The sequence below is a fragment of the Lithobates pipiens genome, unplaced genomic scaffold (genome assembly GCF_037356315.1).
Source record: "Lithobates pipiens isolate NorthernLeopardFrog02 unplaced genomic scaffold, aLitPip1_a1.2 Scaffold_11, whole genome shotgun sequence".
NCBI lineage: Eukaryota > Metazoa > Chordata > Amphibia > Anura > Ranidae > Lithobates > Lithobates pipiens.
Genome location: NW_027507696.1, coordinates 19,051,108 through 19,076,401, shown reverse-complemented (window position 1 = coordinate 19,076,401; position 25,294 = coordinate 19,051,108). Strand labels below are relative to the sequence as shown.

Here is a 25,294-nt window from a genome sequence, read left to right as displayed (position 1 = left end):
AATGTGTTTGTTTTCGTTTTTTTTCATTTTTCGGGTCATTCGTCAAGATCGAAATTTCGTTATTTCAAATAAATTTGTAAATTCGAAAATTCATAAATTCGAAAATGCAAAAATTCAGACATAAGAAAAGAAATCTGAAAATTCAAAAAAATTTAAATCAGAAAATTTGAAATAACCAACTAGCTAACTTATAATAACTAACTATTAAATTATAGGTATTGGAATTCCTTTTCAAATTTGTCTGTTAGTGAAAGTAGCGAATACCAATTTATCCGAAGTTACGAATTTTCTGTAATAACGAACGCCACATCTAAACGGATGGAACGTAACAAATTAATAATAATAAATAACAATAATAAAACTTTTTTTATTATAAATATTATTATTATTTATTATTGATTTGTTATGTTCCATTCGTATAGATGCAGCATTCATTCTTTCGGATCACTAACAGCCACATTTGAAAAGAAATTCCAATATCTATAATTTAATAGTTAGTTATTATTAGTTAGTTAGCTATTATTTAAAATTTTTGAATTTTCAGGTTTTCAAATTTTCGGATTTTCGTTTCTTATTTTTGTATTTTCAGACCTTCAAATTTACGAATTTTCGATTTCCGGATATTCGAATTTCCGAATCTTCAAATTTCTGATTTTCGAATATTCAAATTTTCACATTTTTGGCTTTTCGAATTTCTGAAAAATTCATTAAAATATTCACAAGTGAACAAATTTGTTGAATTTAGTCATAAAATGAATTTGGAACTAAATGAATTGCACATGTCTAGTACATGCTGTGTTAGAGAAAAGTAAATCCAAAGACCCATCAAGCTTATAAACTTTGCTACAGAAATCTAACTTTTACGCCTTTGACGAGTGAAAAGCCAACTTTAAATAATTTAGGTTTGAGTGAGCTTAACTGCTTGCAGACCAGCCGCCGTAATTTTATTGGTACGATCCTGCGAACCGTCATAGCTATATGTCGGCCTGCAGGATCGGGATAGCAGGCGTGCGCACGCTGCACAGCGTGGTTGCCGATGTTCGCTGCCTATGACCACGATGACCGCCGAACACGACCGATCGCGAGCACAAGGGACAGAACACGGAAGTGTGTGTGTAAACACACAAATCCCTGTTCTTTTCTGAGAGGAGTGACAGATCGTGTGTTCCTATTAGCTAGGAACCATGATCCGTCACTTCCTCTAGTCAGTCCCCTCCCCCATCAGTTAGAATCACCTCCCAGGGAACACAGTTAACCCCTTGATCGCCCCTGTTAACCCCTTCACTGCCAGTGAAACTTTTACAGTAATCAATGCATTTTTATAGCACTGATAAATGCCAGTGGTCCCAAAAATGTGTCAAAATTGTCTGATGTGTCCGCCATAATGTCGCAGTCATGATAGAAATTGCAGATCGCTGCCATTACTAGTAAAAAAAAAAAAAATGCTATAAATCTATCCCCTATTTTGTAGACGCTATAACTTTTGCGCAAACCAATCAATATATGCTTATTGTTATTTTTTTACCAAAACTATGTAGAATAATACATATCAGCCTAAACTGAGAAAAAATTACCTTTTTTAAAGAAAAATGGGGATATTAATTATAGCAAAAAGTACAAAATATTGTGTTTTTTTCAAAATCGTTGCATTTTTTGTTTATAGCACAAAAAATGAAAATCACAGAGGCGACCAAATACCACCAAAAGAAAGCTCTATTTGTGGGAAAAAAAGAACGTCAAGTTTGTTTGGATACAGCATCGCACGAATTGTCATTTAAAGCGACGCAGTGCCGAATCACAAAGAATGGCCCTGTCATTCAGCAGCCAAATATTCCAGGGCTGAAGTAGTTAAAGAGGTTTTTCCACTTGTTGGTTTCTTATAATTTACTGTATAATCCTTCCATTTGTGAGATTTCCCTGCGGTATTGGGCTCCCAGCACATTCTTGCAGTGGCATAACAAAGGTCACATTTTTTGGCAGAGAATTTACCTCTGATTTATTTATTCTACATAATGGAGAAACCTAGATGGTATCATTTGGCCTTGTATGAACCCAGTCATTTTTAAATGGTCCGGGCAGCCAGGTGATTTAGGAAGCTACTTCATCACTGGAGACCTCGCGGGACATGGGAAGCCAGAATCATTTCTTGACAGGGTTGGCTTTTAAATAAGACATCCAAGAAAAAAGTTTTCAAGGGACCTCTTCCTGTGATACAAGAAAAAAGTTTTCAAGGGACCTCTTCCTGTGATAACATGTCACCTTCTTATAATACCATCATTCACAAGAAATGGAGCCCGTCTTATTATTTGCAATTCTTGACAGGCACAAAATCCTTATTTTCTATTTTGCGTAGTGAAAGGTAAAAAAGAAAGCAACCAGAGATAGAATGTCTGAACAAGACTGATCATTGGAGCAGAACAGGCTGAGTTCCCAGCACTAGAGAACTGACTGCTGTGTGGTCTCCTGCTTAGTGTGGTCAGTTTTTAATAGGAAATCAGAGGGACTGACAGGAACACCAGGGATTTCACACAATGGAAGCAATCAAAGAAAACAAGTTACTTTTTCATACAAGTACATGGTACAGCAGTCATATATCAGGAATATGAAATGTTGGGTTTACATATTCTGTAAAGCGTAAATCAACTTTTTTACATATTCTGTAAAGCGTAGATCCCCCTCTGGGTGATCTATGTACATTGCAAAGATTTTAACAAACTTTGTGGCAGATTCCGAAACTTTTATTATTCTGGAGAAATCCCTGTGTGTTCGTCTGTGCCTCTGCCCTGAGTGAGTCTAATTTGAGTGGTTAACCAGCCGCTGCAGAGTCAAGGCTCTAATAAGGAAAAACTGCAGGGTCTGCATCCCTTTAGACATGATTTCCTAACGGGAGTATCTTACCAAAAATGTAATTTTATGATGTCATAGTCCCAGCATCCTCTGGGACTGTGACATCATAAGGGGGTGGGGTCACCATGTGACATCACCTGGTGACCCCACCCCTTGTCCCTATATAAGTCGCCGCACAACGCTTCCCTGTCATTGCGGCCAGAGAGAGCGTCGAGTCAACATCTCAAGGAAGAAGAAGAGAAGGCGGCGGCGGCGGCGACAGAAGACCGGGCCAACACTAGTAAAAGAGCTGGAGGAAGAAAGCGGAGGCCCGGCAGAAGAACCGAAGAGGGGGACAAGACCCCGAAGTCGGAAGAAGACCCCGGGCGGCAGAGGCGGCGACGACGTAGAAGAAAGCCGGGCTCCTCCGCTAGTAAAAGAGATAGCAAAAGAGCAGAAGATAGGAGTCTGGTGAGAAGACCCCCCAAGACGGAAGACCACCGGAACTGTCCAATAAATTATTTTAAAAACATGTGTTACACTTTTTTTCATCAGGTGAATGGGTAGGGGTTCATGGTACCCCATACTCATTCACATAGGGTGGGGGGCCGGTATCTGGGGGCCCCTTTATTAAAGGGGGCTCCCGGATTCCGATAAGCCCCCCGCCCGCAGACCCCGACAACCAACGGCCAGGGTTGACGGGAAGAGGCCCTTGTCCTCGTCAAGGTGTTTTGGGGTGGGGGCCCCCCCATGTTGAGGGCAAGCGGCCTGGTATGGCTCAGGAGGGGAGTCGCTCGCTCGTCCCCACCCCCTTTCCTGACCGGCCGGGTTGCATGCTCGGATAAGGGTCTGATATGGACTTTGGGGGGACCCCCACACCATTTTTTCAGCGTAGGGCTTCCCCTTTAAGTCCATACCAAGTGACGGGGCCAGCGAGGTGTCAATCTCGCTGACGGAGGCGGCGACATTGACTTCCTGCGTGAGTCCCGTCTACCTGGAGCCACGTTCAAAATGAACGGACTTTACTCCGTGTGTGGGCAATCTGAGAGGCAGAAACTGCTCATTGCTCAGGGAATCTCTAGCAACCTTTGGAGGAACCTTACGGTTTCATGGAACCCTGGTTGAGAAACCTTGTTCTAAAGACACAGTTGCTGTATACACAGAGCCTGCCAAAAGTTTTATAGTAGCAAGCAGTGAATATGCAGGAAACAGCCTCAGCAACCTCCTACTCTTCTCTCAAGATTAACCATCTCACATGGATAGATTAAAATATGGGTGTATGCACAGACAACAGACATTAGCTTCTATTCGTTTTAAATGCCTATGCCATTGGTAGTCTTTGCATATCGTCCTTTAAAACATAAAATCCACATTGATATCATCGAGGTTTACTTACCCACACAACCGCAGCACTGTTCCCAAAGACTGCCCAGACACATCATGCAGTCCTGGCAGCAAGGACAGTCATCTCCTTTCATGCTGCACTGACAGAGCTCCTGCGGGGAGAATCCATATGGGGAATAATAACTGGAAAGTCTGTCTAGAGAAAACAGTATGTACCAAGGGGATGATATATACAAATTCATTTTTCAAGGCAGCATGCACATTTTCAGTGGCCCTTGCACACTGCTCCTTATGGTTCTTTGCAAATTGAATAAGGGCATACTACACTAGCAATCCTGTTAACTGAAACAATATTTTGCAATAGCAAAGAAATATGCTTCTATGGTGTCACTCCCTCACTGGTTTAACCAGCAAGGCATGACTCAACGTTGCTCCCCAGCAAGGAAGATTCTGCAGTGATTTGGCAAGTGAGTGAGTAATGCTGTATAAGCAAGTGAGTGTTCTCTTTAGTGATCCTGTTGCTGGTAAGCTTTTGCCAGTGATAGGATTGCTAGTTTGAGTGTAGAGTGTCTGCACTTTCAACTATAAGACTGCACGCCTATTTCCTTCTATGATTGGGTAAGGAGATCATACAAAAGTCACATAGTTTACACATCCAGCCCTTATGAGCTTACGATCTAATGAATAACTACCTGGCTAGACTGTAAAATATATGGACTTTAAAAAGACTACTAAAAAGAGCCAAAGAGAAGACAACATGGTCAGTGTTGCCAATCCTCAGTAAAAAAACAGGCACATTTCTCCTGCCAGTAAATGCCAGAGACAGGAAAAAGTTGCCAGTAACAAATATGGCTGCGACGATTGGCTTAGGTCTGCACATGCACAGTTCTAGTCTGCAGCCGGCCAAGGCCATCCGAGTGCCTGCTACAGTGTGTTCAGGTGGCAGCGGAGGGTAGAGGTCTGGCGGAGGTGGTGTCTGAAAATGTGTTGTGTGATGTCATGGTGAAAGGGAGCCAAGCGGAGTGGCCAGAGACTAGTATGCGGGTCTTCAGAGTGGAAGCAAGACACGCCCGGAGCGGCACTGTCAGTGCTGTTTGGACTGTAGGGGCAACCTGGCATGGAGAGAAACTGTCACTGTGACTCAGGACAGGATGTGTCGTGACGGCGAGGTGTCACCATCATCTGTGCTGCTGCACACTGCTGTCAGTGTCACTGTGAGAATTTCTTGAGTCCTGTCCTTGAGCTACTTACTTACTATATTGAAAATAAAATAAGAAATATGTTTTTTGCCTTAATATCTAGCATAATCACATTGCTAATTGCATATTGTATTTGTTTGTAGCCTAAATACAGAAGTTTGCACTTAAAACTGTAATTTTGTAACTTTTGTAACTTTTGGAAATGCCAGTAAAAATTTGGCTGTGCCAGTAAATTTTGGATCTTGTGTCAGTAAATTTCAGTCTGGTAGGTCGGCAACACTGAACGTGCCTTAGTTCCTTAAAACAGTTCATAAAATGATCTATTCCGTTTTATATTGTTCATAGCATGAGTTAATAGTGGTTTGTAATTAATAAGATGATATGTGATTGGCTGCCATTGGTAACATGGTATTTTTTCTTTATCTAATTAGGAGTAAAATAAATAAATAAATAAATACCCCTAAAATAAGCTTTTCTATAGGCCTCACTATATCTCAGTAACAATATTAGGTGCACAACATATACAGTAGGCCTATGAATATTCACACACCAGCTTGTATCAGCTAGCCCAGGTCTGTTTTCACAAGTTCTTTCTACTCAAGTCTTTACATCCATAGCTGCAAATTCAAAATCCTCACTTACCTGCAAGAGGCACTTGCTGACATCACTTGCACAGAGGGCTTTGTTGCAACCAGTTACAGATGCAATCAGAGAGTAGCATACTGCAACAATCAGGATCTTTACTGGATACCATTTTCTCACCTGCAGTCATAAAGAACCATATGGTTATATTTGTAACATTTGGGTAAAGAATGTCCAGTACTTATGGCTAGTGTAGCTAGTGCAGACTTGCACTTTCCCTGCCAGACAGGTAACCTGTCCCTCCTCTAGCCACACACAAGATGCATGTCAAACCCCCGGAGCCAGGGTCTTAAATAGACTCTGCCTTCTCCAGTTGGATGCTGCCTCTCCGTGGCCAAGGAAACCATAGAGGAACGAGGTTCCTCTCGATTTCCTCCTCTACCTACATTGCTGCTGTGGATGAGTGCCAACTGTAGTGGAGAAAATAGACTGCACCGTCCTACACGCTTAAAGAATTCCAGGTATAGAAATGTTTACGTAGTTATATTGGTGCAGCTTGGACCAATGTAAGTATACATGCACCATACTTGTGGGATCCCAGTGGAAGCTGGAAGTCACTGATCTCTACTAACTTTCGGTTCCCAGTGCGAGTGGCTGTCCTGCTGAATGGTGAACACAGGAGTTGCTAGCTTCAGAGAATGTTTTGCATTTACTCAATGAATACAAATTCTTCGAATGGATGAGGTAGAGGTGGGGTGGTGATGTTCTGATCTCCACCTCTTCTGGAAAGAGAACACTTTGCATGCATTGAAAAAAATGGAAAGTGTTCCGAGTGGAATCCACACTGAGCAGGTGACCTCCTGTGTTCAGTAAGCAGAAGTGCAGCTGCTTGGCACAGGACCCAGAAGCTCATAGCAATCACGGTACCCTGTGCCTACTACAGTAGTCTCCAGCTTCCATGGGGATCCCACAGGTATAGCACATACTGTACATACTTACAATGGCCCACAATGGCCCAAGCTGGACCAATGTAAATATGTGAAATTGCTATACCTGGAATTTAAAAAGGACAAAGAGGAGGCAAAAACACATGTCTAAACACAATATATGCTGAAAGATATATTCTCAGCTGTATTTACTCTGTATACAAAGGAGAGATTGACCTTTTCTGTGGTGTGTTCGTTTATATTGCAGGGCCAGCGACATCTCAAAAATTAGGCTCGTGGTTTTCTATGGAAAATGTTAGTTTCCTCCTTGCTCGTCATTGGAAACAGTTTTCCATTCCCTCCTAATTAACTTATCAAGTTATGAATACATTTTATGTTGACCTTTCATGTTCCTGAGTTGCAAAGAAAGAATTATTGATCTTATGTCAGTACTACTCACCACCAGAGGAAGTATACGGTTAATGTTCATATTCCATGGATGGAAATTCACTTGGAATTAAAAAAAAAAAAAAGTGAGAGAAATTTCTGAACATGATGTGAGACACAAACATATTCCCATGCTGCCTTCTACTGCTTCCACAGCCTATGGAAGGAATAGGTAATCTGCCAGACAGGGAGATTAGACAGGGAATAACTGTTTCTTTCAGTTTACTCAAGAAGTGCAAAGTTAGAATCAATAATGCAAAACAGGTTAAGATGGCAAAAATATTCATACACCACAAAATAATCAAAAACAGGCTAATGATGGAAAAGAACAAGCTTATGCTGCACAAATTAGGACTCTTCATAGCAATGTCTCTGTGAGTTAATCAGGGTAACATTTGGCTGCATAACATAGGGGGTTATTTACTAAAGGCAAATACACTTTTCACTACAAGTGCACTTGGAAGTGCAGTCGCTGTAGATCCCGAGGAGGACATGCAAGGAAAATAAAAAACTGCATTTTAGCTTGCACATGATTGGATAATAAAATCAGCAGAGCTTCCACTCATCCAGATCTACCCCTCAGATTTACAGCGACTGCACTTCCAAGTGCAATTTCAAGTGCACTTTGCACTTGTAGTGCAAAGTGGATTTGCCTTTCGTTAATAACCCCCATAGTATCTATAAGGAAAAACAAAGAACAAAGCTGCACTTCCATAAAGTTTCACCAGTTTAATCAAAGCAGTTGGCTTCCAACATAGTCTCCACCCTTAGGCTAAATCCCTCTGACATGTTTTACTCCAATTGGGATTATTCGTGGGCCTTGATCCCTTTTATGTGTAGGGGCTGCTGAGTGATGTGGCCCACCTGTCACCCTGCCCAGCCCGGCATTAACTTCCAGACACTCCAAGCCCTTGTACACACGGTCGGAGATTACGGCAACAAAATCCATCGGAGAAATTCCGACGGATTAATTCCGGAAGAGGTCCGGAAGTGATGTTGCATACACACGGTCGGACTAAGTTGTCGGAAAATCCGATTGTACATAACATGATGACGTTATTTCATTACGACGGGACTACGTTCAGGCTAGTAGCCAATAGCTTTGGCCTAGGAATTTGATCTGAGCATGTGTGGCACTTTGTCTGTCGGAGTAGGCTACACATGATTGGAGTATGTCCGATAGGAGCATTTTGTCGGAAAGTTTTACCGACAAGTTGGAAAAGTTGGTCCGTTGGATATACCGACGGAAACAGTCCGATGGAGACCACACACAGTCGGAATATCCGACAAAACGGTCCGATAGGAAACATTCGGACAGCCAAACTGCTGGTTGCAAGCTGAACAGTGGAGCCTTGAGTGGAGTGTGAATATAAATATTGCTTTTTGACTGCTGGTGACTGCTGGGTTGCATTTTTAGGTTCTTTTGGGGCTTTTTCTTGTAGCTTTTTAATACCCTTTTCTGACACTTTTTAAATAGGTTTTTTTTTTCCTTCCTTCAGCCTACTAATTAAGGGGAGGGTTTAATTGGGCACAGGTGCTTGAGGTCTATATAAGTTTGGGTAGAACTCATTTGAGCCTGCTCATCTTGAGTCTGTGAGAACTCTGTCCAAGTGGAACTGGTCCAAGTGGTGAGTTAAAAAACAGAGTTTAAAACAGGAGGTTATAACAGGGGTCATAGTAGCTGTGTAGTGTGAGTACCTGAGTGTTGTCTGAGTAGTGTGTGTGTATCGTTAGTACTTGTGAATTGTGGGTGCACTTTGGTCTGTGAGTACCCGTGTACTGTCTTGTTGAGTATTAGTGTCAGGAAGCTAGTTGTTAGGTAATTTGGACTGGGTATAATCTCTAATCCTCATTAAATTAATAGGTACGATGACTGGCGGGTGTGGAGAGGCGACTCGGTGTACATCTTGCGGCATGTATGCGTTCCTTGATCATCTGATCGAGGGTGAATACTGCTGTGCAAAATGTAAGCACATTGTTTCCCTGAAAGCCCAGGTTCTGAATCTGGGGAAGCAACTGTCAGCACTGAGAGGACCCTCCACCCTAAATGAGAGCCAGGAACGTACACGGCAGGTGCCGGCAGGGGCCAGCATAGAGGTGGGTGGAGACAAAGAGGGTGGGTGGAGACAAAGAGGTGCAGGCACTGGCAGAGAGTAGATGGGTGACAGTCAGGAAGGGTAGAGGGGCAAGTGCCAGGGAGGCCGATCCAGGGCTGGAGTATCCCAATAAGTACGCTCCATTGAGTGACATTGGTGATCCCAGTCAGGGACCAGCACTGCTGGAGCTGAGGGATTCTCCTAGCTGCCAGGAGAAGAACTCCCCCAGTGAGCGTGAGGGGGGAGCGAAGGGAAAGGAAAGACAGATTCTGGTGGTAGGGGACTCAATTCTTAGGAGGACAGAGAGGCCAATCTGTAACAACAACCTTAAGTGCCAAACTGTATGTTGTCTGCCGGGCGCTCGGGTTCGGCACATCACGGATCTGGTGGACAGATTACTGTGAGGGGCTGGGGAAGACCCAGCTGTCATGGTGCACGTTGGCACCAATGACAAAGTCAGAGGCAGATGGAGTGTCCTAAAGAATGATTTTAGGGACTTGGGAGCTAAATTGAGGAAAAGGACCTCCAAGGTAGTATTCTCAGGAATACTACCAGTACATCGAGCCACACCAGAAAGGAAGAGGGAGATTAGGGAAGTAAACAAGTGGCTCAAAAGCTGGTGTAGTAAGGAGGGGTTTGGGTTCCTGGAGGACTGGGACGACTTCTCAGTCGGTACTATAGAAGGGACGGACTGCACCTAAATGAGGAGGGTGCAGATCAGCTGGGATTAAGGATGGCCAAAAAGTTAGAGGGGTTTTTAAACTAGGCGATGGGGGGGAGGGTTCAGAGATAGAGATAGTCAGCGTGGAGCATATTCCAGAGTGTAATATTAGGGGCATTAGTGGGTGGGTAACCAAAGCACATAAACCCAAGGTAAATATAGTAGCAAGTCCTAGTTGTACTCTTGGAACACCCAAGAAGATAGTATGTGACTGGTCAAAATATATTAATACATTAAAATGTTTGTTCACCAATGCCAGAAGTCTGCCAAGCAAAATAGGCGAGTTGGAAGCTCTGGTACATCAGGAGAGCTATGATGTAATTGGTATTGCTGAAACTTGGCTTCATTCCTCACATGACTGGGCTATTAATATTCCTGGCTATGCACTCTTTCGGAAAGACAGAGTAAAAAGGAAAGGTGGAGGGATCTGTCTGTATGTGAGAAGTGATCTCAAAGCGAGTGAGAAAGAGGACCTGGTGGATGGAGAGTGTGATGAGTCTGAGGCATTATGGGTGGAACTGCATACAGATGTGCGTAGTTCAAAGTTAATCATTTAAGTTTGTTATAGACCACCCAATGTTAATGAGGAGGTGGAGACTCAGCTCCTTGCACAGATAGAAAGGGCTGCAAGGGCTGGGACAGTGATAATAATGGGGGATTTTAACTACCCAGAAATTGGCTGGGGTAATGGCACTGCTGGGACAGTTAAAGGGCAAAAATTTGTAAACCTATTACAGGACAATTTTATTGGCCAGTTTATTGAGGCCCCAACTAGGAATGATGCTCTGTTGGACCTGGTAATTTCAAACCATGCAGAACGTATTACTAATGTTCAGATAAAGGAACATCTGGGTAGCAGTGACCATAACATGATTTCATTTGATGTTAGCTGTAAGCAAAAATCACATACGGGAAAGATAAAAACACTTAATTTCAAGAGAGCAAATTTTCCAAGGATGAGGGCTGCTCTCCAGGACTTAGACTGGGAGAGAATATTGGCACCAATGAGCACAGAACAGAAATGGGAATTCTTCAAAAAGACTGTTTGTGTTCTCACGGCAAAGTATATTCCCATGGGCAATAAGTTTAAAAGGTTAAAAATAAAACTGATGTGGCTCACAGCCAAAGTTAAAAAAGCTATAAACTATATAAAAAAAAGAGCTTTTAAAAAATATAAAAATGAAGGAACGCTAGTGTCATTTAAATGTTACAAGGAATATAACAGAATATGTAAAAAGGAAATCAAGGATGCAAAAATTCAAAATGAAAGACAGATTGCAAAAGATAGTAGGACAAACCCAAAAAATTCTTCAAATATATTAATAGTAAAAAGGTTAAGTCTGAGCGTGTAGGCCCTTTGCAAAATAATCTGGAGTGGGTGACTGAGGACAAAGAGAAGGCTAATTTATTAAATACTTTCTTCAGCTCTGTGTATACAAAGGAGCATGGGGGAGCTCATGTCCATAATGGGGGTGGTACTGACGCAGCCCCAAATCTACAATGGCTCAAGAGTGATATGGTCCAGAAATATTTGGACAGAATAAAGGTGAATAAAGCACCTGGACCTGATGGCATCCACCCACGGAACCTAAAAGAATTGAGCTCTGTAATTTCAAATCCATTGTATCTAATTTTTAGGGACTCATTAACCACTTGCCGACCGCCTCACGCCGATGTACGTCATCAGAATGGCACGGGCAGGCATAAGCACATATATGTACGTCCTTTGCCTCCCGCGGGTCGGGGGCCCGATCGGGCCCCCGCCCGGTGCCTGCGGCGGTCGGTTTTCGTTCGGGAGCGATCCCGGACGAGGGGACGGCCATTCATTCATGGCCACCCCCTCGCGATCGCTCCCGACGAATGGAAATCCCCGGTGACATCACTTCCTCTCCTGTAATGTAAACACAGGAGAGGAAGTGATGTATTCTCTCCTCCGTGTCGGTATTTTTCGTTCCGACACGGAGGAGAGCGGATCAGTGAGTTGCACCAACACATCCCACACACAGTAGAACATGCCAGGCACACTCACACCCCCCCTTTACCCCCCGATCACCCCCCCAATTACCCCTGCCCCCCAGTCACAGTGACACCAATGTCATTTTTTTTTTTTTTTTTTTTTTTTTTTGCATTGGTGTCATTTGTGACTGTAATAACTGTTAGGGCAGTTAGGGTTAGCCCCCTTTAGTTCTAATGTACCCCCCTAACCCCCCCAATAAAGGTTTAACCCCGTGATCACCCCCCGTCGCCAGTGTCACTAAGGCTGGGTTCACATTGCAGCGGTTTATGAGAACGAATGTGATTCGCACCGCACTGCAGTGCAAATCACATCCGATCTCTGTGCGATTCGAGTTCAGCCATTCGCCGCACCCGCCGCACCCGCCACACCCGCCGCACCCGCCGCAAATTCGCACGGGACCCTTTTTTTGGCCCGCAGCAGAATCGGATCGCATGGGTGTTCACACCATGCGATCCGAGTTTGCAGATCGCACTGCGATATGCGAACTGATCTGGGGGTGTCAGTAACATTTCACTGACACTCCCAGCAGTTCGCATAGGGCAGTGTGAACTGCCGCCGGGAGGCATGCGATGCGGGAACCCGCCGCGGATTCGCGGCGTTTCCGCATCGCTCCAGTGTGAACCCAGCCTAATAAGCGATCATTTTTCTGATCGCCGTATTAGTGTCACAGGTGACGCTAGTTAGGCAGGTAGGTATTTAGGTTCGCCGCAGCTTTTTATAGCGCTAGGGACCCCCATATACTACCGCATAAAGCCCCCTGATTGCCCCCTAGTTAACCCTTTCACCAGTGATCACCATATAACTGTTACAGGTGACGCTGGTTGGTTAGTTATTTTTTTATAGTTTCAGGGCACCCGCCATTTATTACCTAATAAAGGTTTAACCCCCTGATCACCCGGCAGGTGTCATTTGTGACTAATAACTGTTAGGGCAGTTAGGGTTAGCCCCCTTTAGTTCTAAGGTACCCCCCTAACCCCCCCAATAAAGGTTTAACCCCGTGATCACCCCCCGTCGCCAGTGTCACTAAGGCTGGGTTCACATTGCAGCGGTTTATGAGAACGGATGTGATTCGCACCGCACTGCAGTGCAAATCACATCCGATCTCTGTGCGATTCGAGTTCAGCTATACAGATAGTATGGCTGAATTCGTGTCGCACCCGCCGCAAACTCGCACGGGACCCTTTTTTTGGTCCGCAGCAGAATCGGATCGCATGGGTGTTCACACCATGCGATCCAAGTTTGCAGATCGCACTGCGATATGCGAACTGATCTGGGGGTGTCATTAACATTTCACTGACACTCCCAGCAGTTCGCATAGGGCAGTGTGAACTGCCGCCGGGAGGCATGCGATGCGGGAACCCGCCGCGCATTCGTGGCGTTCCCGCATCGCTCCAGTGTGAACCCAGCCTAATAAGCGATCGTTTTTCTGATCGCTGTATTAGTGTCACAGGTGACGCTAGTTAGGCAGGTAGGTATTTAGGTTCGCCGCAGCTTTTTATAGCGCCAGGGACCCCCATATACTACCGCATAAAGCCCCCTGATTGCCCCCTAGTTAACCCTTTCACCAGTGATCACCATATAACTGTTACAGGTGACGCTGGTTGGTTAGTTATTTTTTTATAGTTTCAGGGCACCCGCCATTTATTACCTAGTCTCACTAGTGTACCCCTAAATTTAGGGGTGTCTACTTTCTAAAATGGGGTCATTTGGGGGGGGGGGGTTTGTGCCATCTTGGCATTTTATGGCCTTCAAAACTGTAACGCCCTTAGAAAGCCTGAAGGCGGTGCTTGGTTTTTGGGGCCCCGTACGCGGCTAGGCTCCCAAAAAGTCCCACATATGTGGTATCCCCGTACTCAGGAGAAGCAGCAGAATTTATTTTGGGGTGTCATTTCACATATGCCCATGGCATGCGTGAGCAATATATCATTTAGTGACAACTTTGTGAAAAAAAAAAAAAGTTTGTAATTTTCCCGCAACTTGTGGCAAAATATAAAATATTCCATGGACTCAACATGCCTCTCAGCAAATAGCTTGGGGTGTCTACTTTCTAAAATGGGGTCATTTGTGGGGGTTTTGTGCCATCTTGGCATTTTATGGCCTTCAAAACTGTAATAGGTAGTGAGAAGTGAACTCAAAAAATTACGCCCTTAGAAAGCCTGAAGGCGGTGCTTGGTTTTCGGGGCCCCGTACGCGGCTAGGCTCCCAAAAAGTCCCACATATGTGGTATCCCCGTACTCAGGAGAAGCAGCAGAATTTATTTTGGGGTGTCATTTCACATATGCCCATGGCATGCATGAGCAATATATCATTTAGTGACAACTTTGTGAAAAAAAAAAAAAAAAAAAAAAAGTTTGTAATTTTCCCGCAACTTGTGGCAAAATATAAAATATTCCATGGACTCAACATGCCTCTCAGCAAATAGCTTGGGGTGTCTACTTTCTAAAATGGGGTCATTTGTGGGGGTTTTGTGCCATCTTGGCATTTTATGGCCTTCAAAACTGTAATAGGTAGTGAGGCGTGAAATCAAAAATTGACGCCCTTAGAAAGCCTGAAGGCGGTGCTTGGTTTTCGGGGCCCTGTACGCGGCTAGGCTCCCAAAAAGTCCCACATATGTGGTATCCCCGTACTCAGGAGAAGCAGCAGAATTTATTTTGGGGTGTCATTTCACATACGCCCATAGCATGTGTGAGCAATATATCATTTAGTGACAACTTTGTGTAAAAAAAAAAAAAAAATTTTTTTTTTGTCATTATTCAATCGCTTGAGGCAAAAAAATAAAATATTCAATGGGCTCAACATGCCTCTTATCAATTTCCTTAGGGGGTCTACTTTCCAAAATGGGGTCATTTGGGGGGGTTTTGTACTGCCCTGTCATTTTAGCACCTCAAGAAATGAGATAGGCAGTCGTAAACTAAAAGCTGCGTAAATTCCAGAAAACGTACCTTAGTTTGTAGATGTGACAACTTTTGCGCAAACCAATAAATATACAATTATTGACTTTTTTTTTACCAAAGACATGTGGCTGAATACATTTTGTCCTAAATGTATGACTAAAATTGAGTTTATTGGATTTTTCTAATAACAAAAAGTAGAAAATATCATTTTTTTTCAAAATTTGCGGTCTTTTTACGTTTATATCGCAAAAAATAAAAATCGCAGAGGCAATCAAATACCATCAAAAGAAAGCTCTATTTGTGGGAAGAAAAGGACGCAAATTTTGTTTGGGTACAACATTGCATGACCGCGCAATTACCAGTTAAAGCAGCGCAGTGCCAAAGTGTAAAAAGACCTCTGGTCATTTACCAGCAAAATGGTCCGGTCTGAAAGTGGTTAATGACAGGAATAGTACCACTGGATTGGCGCAGGGCCAATGTGGTGCCTATATTTAAAAAGGGAACAAAGTCTTTACCAAGTAACTATAGACCTGTTAGTTTAACTTCTATAGTTGGGAAGATACTGGAGGGATTAATAAAAGACCACATAGATGAATTCTTGCAGGAAAAATTTTTTTGAGCAACAGACAGCATGGATTCATGAAAGACAGAAGTTGTTAGACAAACCTGATTTCTTTTTATGAGGTGGTAAGTAAAACCTTGGACAGAGGGGTGGCGGTGGACGTGATATATTTGGATTTTGCAAAAGCGTGCGATACAGTTCCGCACACACGGCTCATGTGTAAGGTAAAGTCTACAGGTTTGGAAATATCAATTTGTAAATGGATAGAAAACTGGCTAAAAGACAGAATTCAGAGAGTAGTGGTTAATGATTCTTACTCTGAATGGTCTAAGGTTATCAGTGGTGTACCCCAAGGTTCAGTGTTGGGACCCTTAGGCCGCGTACACACGCGGGGACTGTTCGGCCAACTTTGTCCGCTGAACAGTGTTTCGGCGGACAGTCCGCCCGTGTGTGGGCTTTCAGCGGACAGTTTCAGCGAACAGTCCGCTGAACAAGGTTTTTCGGAAATTCCGAAAAACTGTCCGCTGAAACTTTGTTTCAGCGAACAGTCCCCTCGTGTGTAGGCTTGTTCGTCAAACTAAGTTCCGCGCATGCTCAGAAAGGATTTACACGCCGAAAGTTATAATGCAGTGTATAGGACGTCGTATTTTTCATCCCGTCGTACGTGCCGTACACGTCATCGCGCACAGTCCCCGCGTGTGTACGCGGCCTAACTTTTTAATATCTTTATAAATGATATTGGGTCTGGGATCAAAAGTAACATTTCCGTGTTTGCAGATGACACCAAGCTATGCAGTGGAGTAACGTCCTTACACGATGTCTCCAATTTACAAACCAACCTCAATGCTCTGTCTAATTGGGCAACTATGTGGCAGATGAGGTTTAATGTTGAGAAATGTAAAGTTATGCACTTGGGGGCTAAGAATATGCATGCATCATACATGCTAGGGGGAGTACAACTGGGGGAATCCATAGTGGAGAAGGATCTGGGGGTTTTGGTAGATCATAAGCTCAATAATAACATGCAATGCCAATCTGCGGTTTCCAAAGCAAGCAAAGTCCTTTCCAGTATTAAGAGAGGTATGTATTCCAGAGAGAGAGATACCATTTTGCCCCTGTTCAAATCATTAGTAAGACCTCATCTGGAATATGCTGTTCAGTTTTGGGCACCAGTTCTCAAAAAGGATATCGGTGAACTGGTGAAAGTGCAAAGAAGGGCAACCAAACTGATAAGAGGCATGGAGGAACTCAGCTATGAGGAAAGATTAGAGGAACTGAATTTATTCACTCTTGATAAGAGGAGATTAAGGGGGGATATGATCAACATGTACAAATATATATGGGGTCCATATAGGGAACTTGGTGTCGAGTTATTCACTTTACAGTCAACAAAGAGGACAAGGGGGCACTCTTTACGTCTAGAGGAAAAGAGATTTCATCTCCAAATACGGAAAGGTTTCTTCACAGTAAGAGCTGTGAAAATGTGGAATAGACTCCCTGCAGAGGTGGTTATGGCCAGCTCAGTGGATTGCTTTAAGAAAGGCCTGGATTATTTTCTAAGTGTACATAATATAACGGGTACTAACATTTATAGGTAAAGTTGATCCGGGGAAAATCCGATTGCCTCTCGGGGGATCAGGAAGGAATTTTTTTCCCCTGCTTTAGCAAATTGGATCATGCTCTGCTGGGGTTTTTTGCCTTCCTCTGGTTTAACTGTGGGTATAGAATTGGGTATATGGGCTGGTATGATATTTATATATGTGTATATATATATTTTTTTTTTTGTGGTTGAACTGGATGGACTTGTGTCTTTTTTCAACCTGACTAACTATGTAACTTGGACTTGAGTCTTTTTTCAACCTGACTAACTATGTAACTATGTAACTATGTAATCTCCGGCCGTGTGTACAAGGGCCTAGACAATGAAAAAGTCCATCAGTTTGTTGTTTTTTTGTATTTTATTGAGGGATTAGAACTTGGATGGCGTTAAGGAATTCATGGGATGCCCAGAAAAAGATTCTTGCATGATTTGGGACAATTTAGTTATTCTTCTCCTGCACAATACTTGCTGCAGACTATCTCTCCTTCTCATTCCAGCACAATTCTTCAGGCACAGCTAGCATATGGTTAGGCCTAACGCTGGTTTCAGCCAGGTCTTAGCAAAAGTGCCTTATTACATGCAGGGGCCGCGGGCCCCTATAGTGTAGAAACAAAAGTTTGAGTGCTAAGCGCCCTCTTTGGTGAACTACTGATCCCAGTCAGCTCTTTGCAGACCCTGATAGCCCTCCCGGCTGCAGTGGCCTGACTTCACTGCCAGTAACATCACAGTCTCTGATAGAAAGGATGAACCACCGCTCCAAAGTAATCCTCGAGGACTGAAGCTCTGTCTCCTATTGATGAGCCCCAGATGCTGATCATTACACACACACTGAGCAAACAAGCAGGACAAAACTCTGGATAGCCGCACACTGGAAAAAGACTTGAAATCCCACCTTGAACTGAAACAACGTGGGTCACATCAAAACAACATAAAAAAAATCCACAGCAAAAGGAATAACAGGGTACAGGAAAAACTGACGCATTTCGCACCATAATCAGTGCTTACTCATAGCTATGAGTAAGCACCGATTATGGTGCGAAATGCACCAGTATTTTCCTGTACCCTGTTATTCCTTTTGCTGTGGATTTTTTTATTTTGTTTTGATGTGACCCACGTTGCTTCAATTAAAAGATGGGATTTCAAGTCTTTTTCCAGTGTGCAGCTATCCATAGTTTTGTCCTGCTTGTTTGCTCAACATCACAGTCTCTCTCGCTGCTTCTACATCCTTCTCAGACTGCACAGTCCCAGTCCGCTCCGGAATGCCTCTTCCAGCTCTCCCGACTGTGCCTGCACTCACTGACACCTGGTGGATCCCTCCTGGAGACTTGTCCTGCAGTATTCCCCACTATCCTCTCCTGCTCCTGTTCAGGACACCCTTTGGGTTATATCGGATTCCTGTTCAGCTCCGAGCCCCCTGGCCCAAGGTCACCCCCCCCCCCCCGAGTAGGGGGCTTCCTCAAAGGCCCTGACAGCCTAGTACTCCATCTCCAGTTCTTCCACCCAAACAACTCCTTCACAGCTGGGCTGACTCCAGGCATTTAAGGAGGCCTGCCCCTGCCAATCCAGATTGGGGTTTGGTCAGGGCTCATTAGAACAGCCCAGGCAGCTCCACCTCTCTTCCCCTCCTCCCTTCTATAAGCCTCTGGAAGCAGAAGGGAGGTAACCGAAAGATGATGCTACTCTGGGCGACTCCCTGCCCACACAGATCAAAACAACAGCTAGGCCTGATTAAATGTACCTGTACTGACAAAACTCCTACTTCTAGCACCTACCTAAAGTAGAGGGTGCTACGTGTGAATAAGCCCAAATGGGGTGAAATGTGTCAGCAGGAAGTGGCTAAGGGTGGGGACTATGTCGGAAGCCAACTGCTTTGATTGAATTTCATGGTAAGACTTTATGGAACTGCAGCTTTGTTCTTTGTTTTTACTGTAGGTGCTGAGTGGGATGAGTTCCAAAAGCCAGCACCCAGAGGGGAATTGGAGGAATATGTGTAGGCTTGGGCTTGGAATGGTGCAGACTTTCTCTATGTCTATAGTGTCTATAAGACTCTATAACAACAGAGTCAAGCTGAGAATCACTACTTCAGTTCCTGCAAAGTCCCTCTCAGTAAAGTCTGGGGTAGGTCTGGTGACAAGTGAACAGCTGGAGAGATATAAGGACCAAAGATCACCCCACTGGAACTGAAGTACTCTGGTCTGGTATCAGATGGGGAAGGACTCCACACAGTAGATGGGTCTTCCAAAGAAGCTGTGTGCTAATAGGTTTCTGACAGTGGAGAGCCTCTCACCTCGCTGCATCTCACTTGCCCAGCTGCCTCCCTAATCTGGTGTGGCCTCTCTGAGCTGCTGAAAGAGGGAAGCTGAGGAACCTCTACTCCCTGGGCGTGCCCAGGAACCCAGTGATCTGTGGGAAAAAAAAGTTAATGGGCTTGCACCTGCACCTGAGCATGGTGAGTAAATGGGCATTCTGCTACAGTGTCATCTTTCAGCCACTAACCAGGATCTTCTAGGACAGTAATGGCGAACCTTGGCACCCCAGATGTTTTGGAACTACAGTTCCCATGATGCTCAACTACACTGCAGAGTGGCTGAGCATCATGGGAAATGTAGTTCCAAAACATCTGGAGTGCCAAGGTTCGCCATCACTATTCTAGGATAATGAACTTTTTGTCCAGACATATCCATATATCATTGTAAGAATTCATTGGGTACTCACCTCCCAACATGGGACTTGAAAATGAGAATGAGGGACACGTTGAGATGGGGAAGATGTGTGGCGCACTCAGCAGCAAAAATGGGCATGACTAATATGCGCTGAATTATGGGCATAGCTTAAAGGAGCTTGGTTAAATAGGGTCTAAGTTTGCATACAGTATGCACTGTATACAGCCTTCAGTCCCTGAACCCACAGCATATTGTACAATTAAGCCGGCCTTAGATGGTTCAAATCTAGGCCGGTTCAGCGGGACTGGCTGAGATTCTAACCATCTATGGACAGGCTGATTGTGCCCAATTCGATTGCTGTATGTCTTGGGTACAACCAGCATCTCAGATTTTTCATGCGATTATTGCTAGCAGCTATAGATGTTAATCACTGTGTTCTCCTGGCAGGGACACCTACCCCCCACACCTTCCTGCCGGGAGAACACAAAAGCTCCACAGGGGAAAGTCCCCTATCAATACTGATTGTGTTGATGGGGGGAATGAAGTGATTTTCTTTCCTGAAACTCGTGGTTGTAGGCAGAGGCGTAACTAGAACCTTCAGTGCCCCAGTGCAAAAATCCATTAAGTCATGAACATACAGACAGGAGAAAAGTGTTTAGTCTTTACAATACAGATCATCTCCCTTCCTGCCCTCCTGGAGCATCCTCACAGTGGCGGAATGTCAGGGCCCCATCGCAAGTGCAACCTTTGCGACCTGGTAGTCCTGCCACTGGTTATAGGAAAGAAAATCACAGATCGTCTATAGACAGCTTTACTGTACTGAGTGAGAGTCTCAGATAAACCCACACACAGATCAGTGCACGTCCTGACACATGTGTACACACAGATACAGTCAGAGGCGGAAAACATTGTTGCTATTACTAAAGGTTCTTTGTGAAGTGTGTAAGGTTGTGCTCTGTTCCTTCTGTGTGTCTATGCTTCCATGCCTCCTTTTTTTCCCCCACTTCCAGGGTCCTTGTGTTTACATTGACATTAATTATTTAAACATCAGCCAGTTCACAGTTTAGTAAAGCCTGCCATAGATGGTGTGATTTTCTTTCCTGCGACCACGGGTTGCAGCCTTCCCATACATGGTTCAAATCTCAGTTGGTCCCTGCTGAACCTGCTAGGTTTTGAACCATCTATTGCCGGATTGAAGCAGAACTTTACCCGTAACAACTTAATAAAAAATAATGTTCTTTAGGAAGGAACATACATTCCACATTAATGATTATGCTGCCAAAATTCATGTGTGCTATAAATTGCCCCCAGCATTGTTCCAGTTTCCTCTTGCTGGAGTCTGCTATTTTGCTGAAGCCCAGAGCCCTGAACAGCAAATCATAAAGTGGAACTAAACCTATTGATTTAATGGTTCCAAAAAACAGTTATTCCTGGAATGCCGGGATTGCTAAGGGTTCTTTCATACCTACGGACCTCTCAGGTCTGCCAGTCAGTTTTTCAGGCAGACCTGAACGGGCGCTCCATGTACCTCTATGGAGTGACGGATGTCAGCGGTGACATGTCCACTGACATCCTATCCGCTCTGCTAAATCCATATGTATTCTTCTACATATTTTTGTTAAAAAAAAAAAAAAAAAAGCATATTGATTGGTTTGAGTAAAAGTTATAGCGTCTACAGAATAGAGGATAGATTTATGGCATTTTAATTTATTTTTTACTATTAATGGCGGCAATCAGTGACTTTTAGTGGGACTGCGACAGATCGGGCACCCAACTGACATTTTTGACACTTCTTTTGGGAACCAATGACATTATTACAGCAATCAGTGCTAAAAAAATATGAACTCTTATTGTATTAATGACACTGGCAGGGAAGGGTTTAACGTCAAAGGGTTAAATGTGTTCCCTCAGTGTGTTTACAAACTGAATGGGGGACTGTGTGAATGGGGAAACAACACACAGATCCGTCTTCCTGCAAAGCAGAAAGACAGGATCTGTATGATCTCTCCTGTCAGAATGGAGATTTGCCTTGTTTACACAGGCAGATCCCCATTCTGTCACTGCGGGAAACAATCGCGGGTGGCCGGCAGGTATCGAGTCTGCCCCACCTGCTGATTGGCTCCCCTGCTGGCCAGTGGGTGCGCACTGACAAATCACTGTACGAGCCGGCATACAATAACACAGGAAGCAGCCACATTGCTGCAGTACAACTGCGACAGCTGGTCCTTAACTGGTTAATATCCCCTGTCATTTCCCCTATGCTGGGCAGTAGGGCGTTATGGGACAATGTTAGGATCTGCGGGACCTTAGGATTTGTGTCAAAATCCAGCACAGTCCCCCAGGACTTTTGGGAGGTCTGCTGTATAAAATGCATACTGTTTATCTATACAGATACTCCTCGTTTAACGACTTATCTGTTTAACGACCGCTCTGACGTATGACCAGCACTCCTGACCCAAACGGCGCGCTGTATATCATTGCATTGTACAGTACAGTACAGAATTTTCATTTGTGTTCTGTACTTATGCAAATTAAAACGTTATTGAGCTGGAGTTTTGTGGTTTGACCTTTTTTTCACAAAACAGTACAGTAGTTAAGAATGCTTAAAATATTGATTACTTGTGGCTCCTCGTTTAATGACCTGGTCACTGGAACAGAACCTGGTCATTAAAGTGGTTGTAAACCCTTACAACATACTTTTTGCTACAGGTAAGCCTATCATAAGACTTACCTGTAGCTACCCTGGATATCTGCTAAACCGTTCAGGTTTAGGAGATATCCCCTGTATTTGCATGTGCCGACGTCATCGGCAAATGAGCACTGAAGCAAACTGAAGTGGCGTTGCTTCAGTTAGATGTTGCCGTTAAAGGGCGGCTCCCGAGCGCATGTGCGGGAGTGACGTCATTGCGGCTCCGTACAATCACAGCGCCGGAGCCCGCGATACCTGGAAGTAACTCCAGGAGCGATGTTGCCGGCCGGAGTGGTGCATACTAGCTCATTATGACTTTGCCTTGCAGGGCTTTTTTTATTTGCTAGGGTTTACAACCACTTTAAGTGAGGAGTACCTGTAGTTAGATACTCTTCATGAATTGGTAACCTAAAATGAGTTAGCATCTTAGTAAGGGGCAACAAAGCAAGCATGAGCCTTTAGAAACATCCCATACAAAATAAGCCACAACTCTGACACTGCCTCTCAACCCTTTTTGTCGTGTCAAAGATTTAAAGAAATTTAGCTAAACATGAGTCTCAAAAACAGTTTCCAATGCAAAAAATATCAAGGTGCTTGCGATAAGCTGCAGACAGGAAAGTCTGTATGAATCAATGACAGGCTGACACTGTCCACGGCTATCCACATGTAATTACCCAAAGAGCAATCAAAAAGAGCACAAAATCTATGCATTTGGGAAATACTTTGTATGCACATGCACAGGTAAGCACTGATGCACAGAAGCTGTATGGCATATGTATGGCAGGCTGTACACAGTACTTGTGACTCCCCAGGCTCAGGAAAGGGGGTCCAGGATTTTATGCTGGCCATATTTTCAGTCTCTCACCTCCGTGTGCACTAAGCAACTAAGTTAAAATAACTTAGCTTAGTGAATAGTGTTACCCTGCAGTTACCCTAATAATGAAAATTAAAGTGGGGTTTATATTTGAATGTTATACAGGCATATCAACAACTGCAAGCAATGTTAAATTTCCTTAGAGAAAAATATTATGTGAATGGCCAGTCAATCAGAAAACATTAAATAGAACAAAAAGTGAGCAATTTGTTTTAAAACGTGGTGGACGGACCCTCTGCAGCATACCCTTTGTGCTCCCAGCTAGGTCCTATATAGCCTGCGACTTACCTTCCTTGCCATCCCAGCACATAGATTAGGCCCAGGATCAGTTCTTTTCTTCTGTGTCTGGAAGGACAGAGTGCGTGTGGTAGGGGAGGGTGAACTGAGGAGGGAAGAGGAAGAAGGGGGCTGTGAGTTGCACGCACATAAGGGGGGGAGAAAAGAGAAGGCAGAAGGCTGTCACTGACAAAAATGAGTTTCTATGGCTAACATGAAAAGAACAACAAAGAACATGTGGAACAGATTATAATTTGGAGCACTGCCAGGATAGAGCAGAGCTGGAGTTGGAAAGGCAGCTACAGGGGGAAGGAAAATGAATAGTAAAACACATGAAGAAGCAGAATTACCATGTCAACTCACTCAAGTCATGGGAGTCCCCCCATTTTTTCCATCCTCGCCCACTTTTCAGTTACACTGTTGCAATCCCCAAGGACCCCTGTCATCTTCCAGGGACCCTGCCTCTTGCCCCCTGCATGCAGTGATTAACCACTAATTAAACATAGCCCAAAGCATCCATGAGTGTCAGGGATGTCAACCTTGGAAGACTTACTTATTGCGGAATAAACATAATGTTGCAGCTAAAAAAGAGCAAGAAAAAAAAATGAATAACCTATTGAAGATAAAATAGTAAAATCAGCTTTTGCTTCAGTATTCATCTTTAATCCAGAGCTGTATCAAGAGCAAATTCCTTTCTACCACTAGATGACCTTTCTGCCACTAGATGTCCTTTCTGCCACTAGATGTCCTTTCTACCACTAGATGTCCTTTCTGCCACTAGATGTCCTTTCTGCCACTATTCGTTTTTTCCATTCAACCCATTAAACGGAAAAACACCTGTCAGCTCCAGTCAGAGCTGCTGTACTAACTATATGAAGTTAGCATAGCCATCTTCCCAGCTGAGCTGTTGTGTTCTGACAGGATCAGTGCTCTCCTCATATCTGATCGGGAGTCGGTCAGCTGCTGGTTCTCCAACGTACTTGTCCCACAGAAACAGGCCAAACGTCCGACAGAACAACATACACATGGGCTGAATGTCGGCCATTTTTTTTTATAACTGCCCGATGTCTTCCAATATTTGGCCCACGTGTACGGGGCTTAATGGCCAATATCATTCAACCTATCTTTACTGAGCCTAGGATGAACTCACCCCAGCCTGTTGACTGGACAGTCAAAGGGCACGGAAAACTACAGACCATCTCCTTTGAGGCTATAACCTCTGCCATCTTACACCTGCTCAGATGGAGCAAGCAGTCCAAAGCAAGCAGCTAGAACGTGAGAGGAGAGAGCTGTGTCCCTCAAAAGACACAGAGAAAGGGATTTTACAGGCAGTACAAAAATTCTATTTTCTCAATTTACCATTAACCCTTCCGCTGCAAGAGCTTTTTTTGCAGGTTTTTTTTGCACACGTTAACCTCTTCAAAACCAGGCCAATTTCTGACATTTCTAACAAACATGTAAAAATCAGAATTTTTGTGCTAGAAAATTACTTAGTTCCCCCAAACATTATAATTTTTTTTTAAATCATAGGCCCTGGAGAGCAGGGGCTGGGCTGAACAAAAAAAAACCTGACAGCTC

The 25,294-nt window shown here is 44.0% G+C and overlaps 1 protein-coding gene across 1 annotated transcript in view; it reads right to left on the bottom strand.

Moving 5' to 3' along the window:
• LOC143960607 (twisted gastrulation protein homolog 1-A-like) overlaps positions 1-23,880 on the bottom strand; it is a 43,591-nt gene extending 19,711 nt beyond the window's left edge. The window contains exons 1-3 of the mRNA XM_077469374.1: positions 23,729-23,880; positions 6,012-6,131; positions 4,223-4,322 (exon numbers count right to left, since the gene is read on the bottom strand). Coding sequence (XP_077325500.1) covers positions 4,223-4,322; positions 6,012-6,131; positions 23,729-23,740 — 232 coding nt within the window. The 5' untranslated portion in view covers positions 23,741-23,880. The remainder of the gene's footprint in view (positions 1-4,222; positions 4,323-6,011; positions 6,132-23,728) is intronic.
• Positions 23,881-25,294: the final 1,414 nt, after the last annotated feature.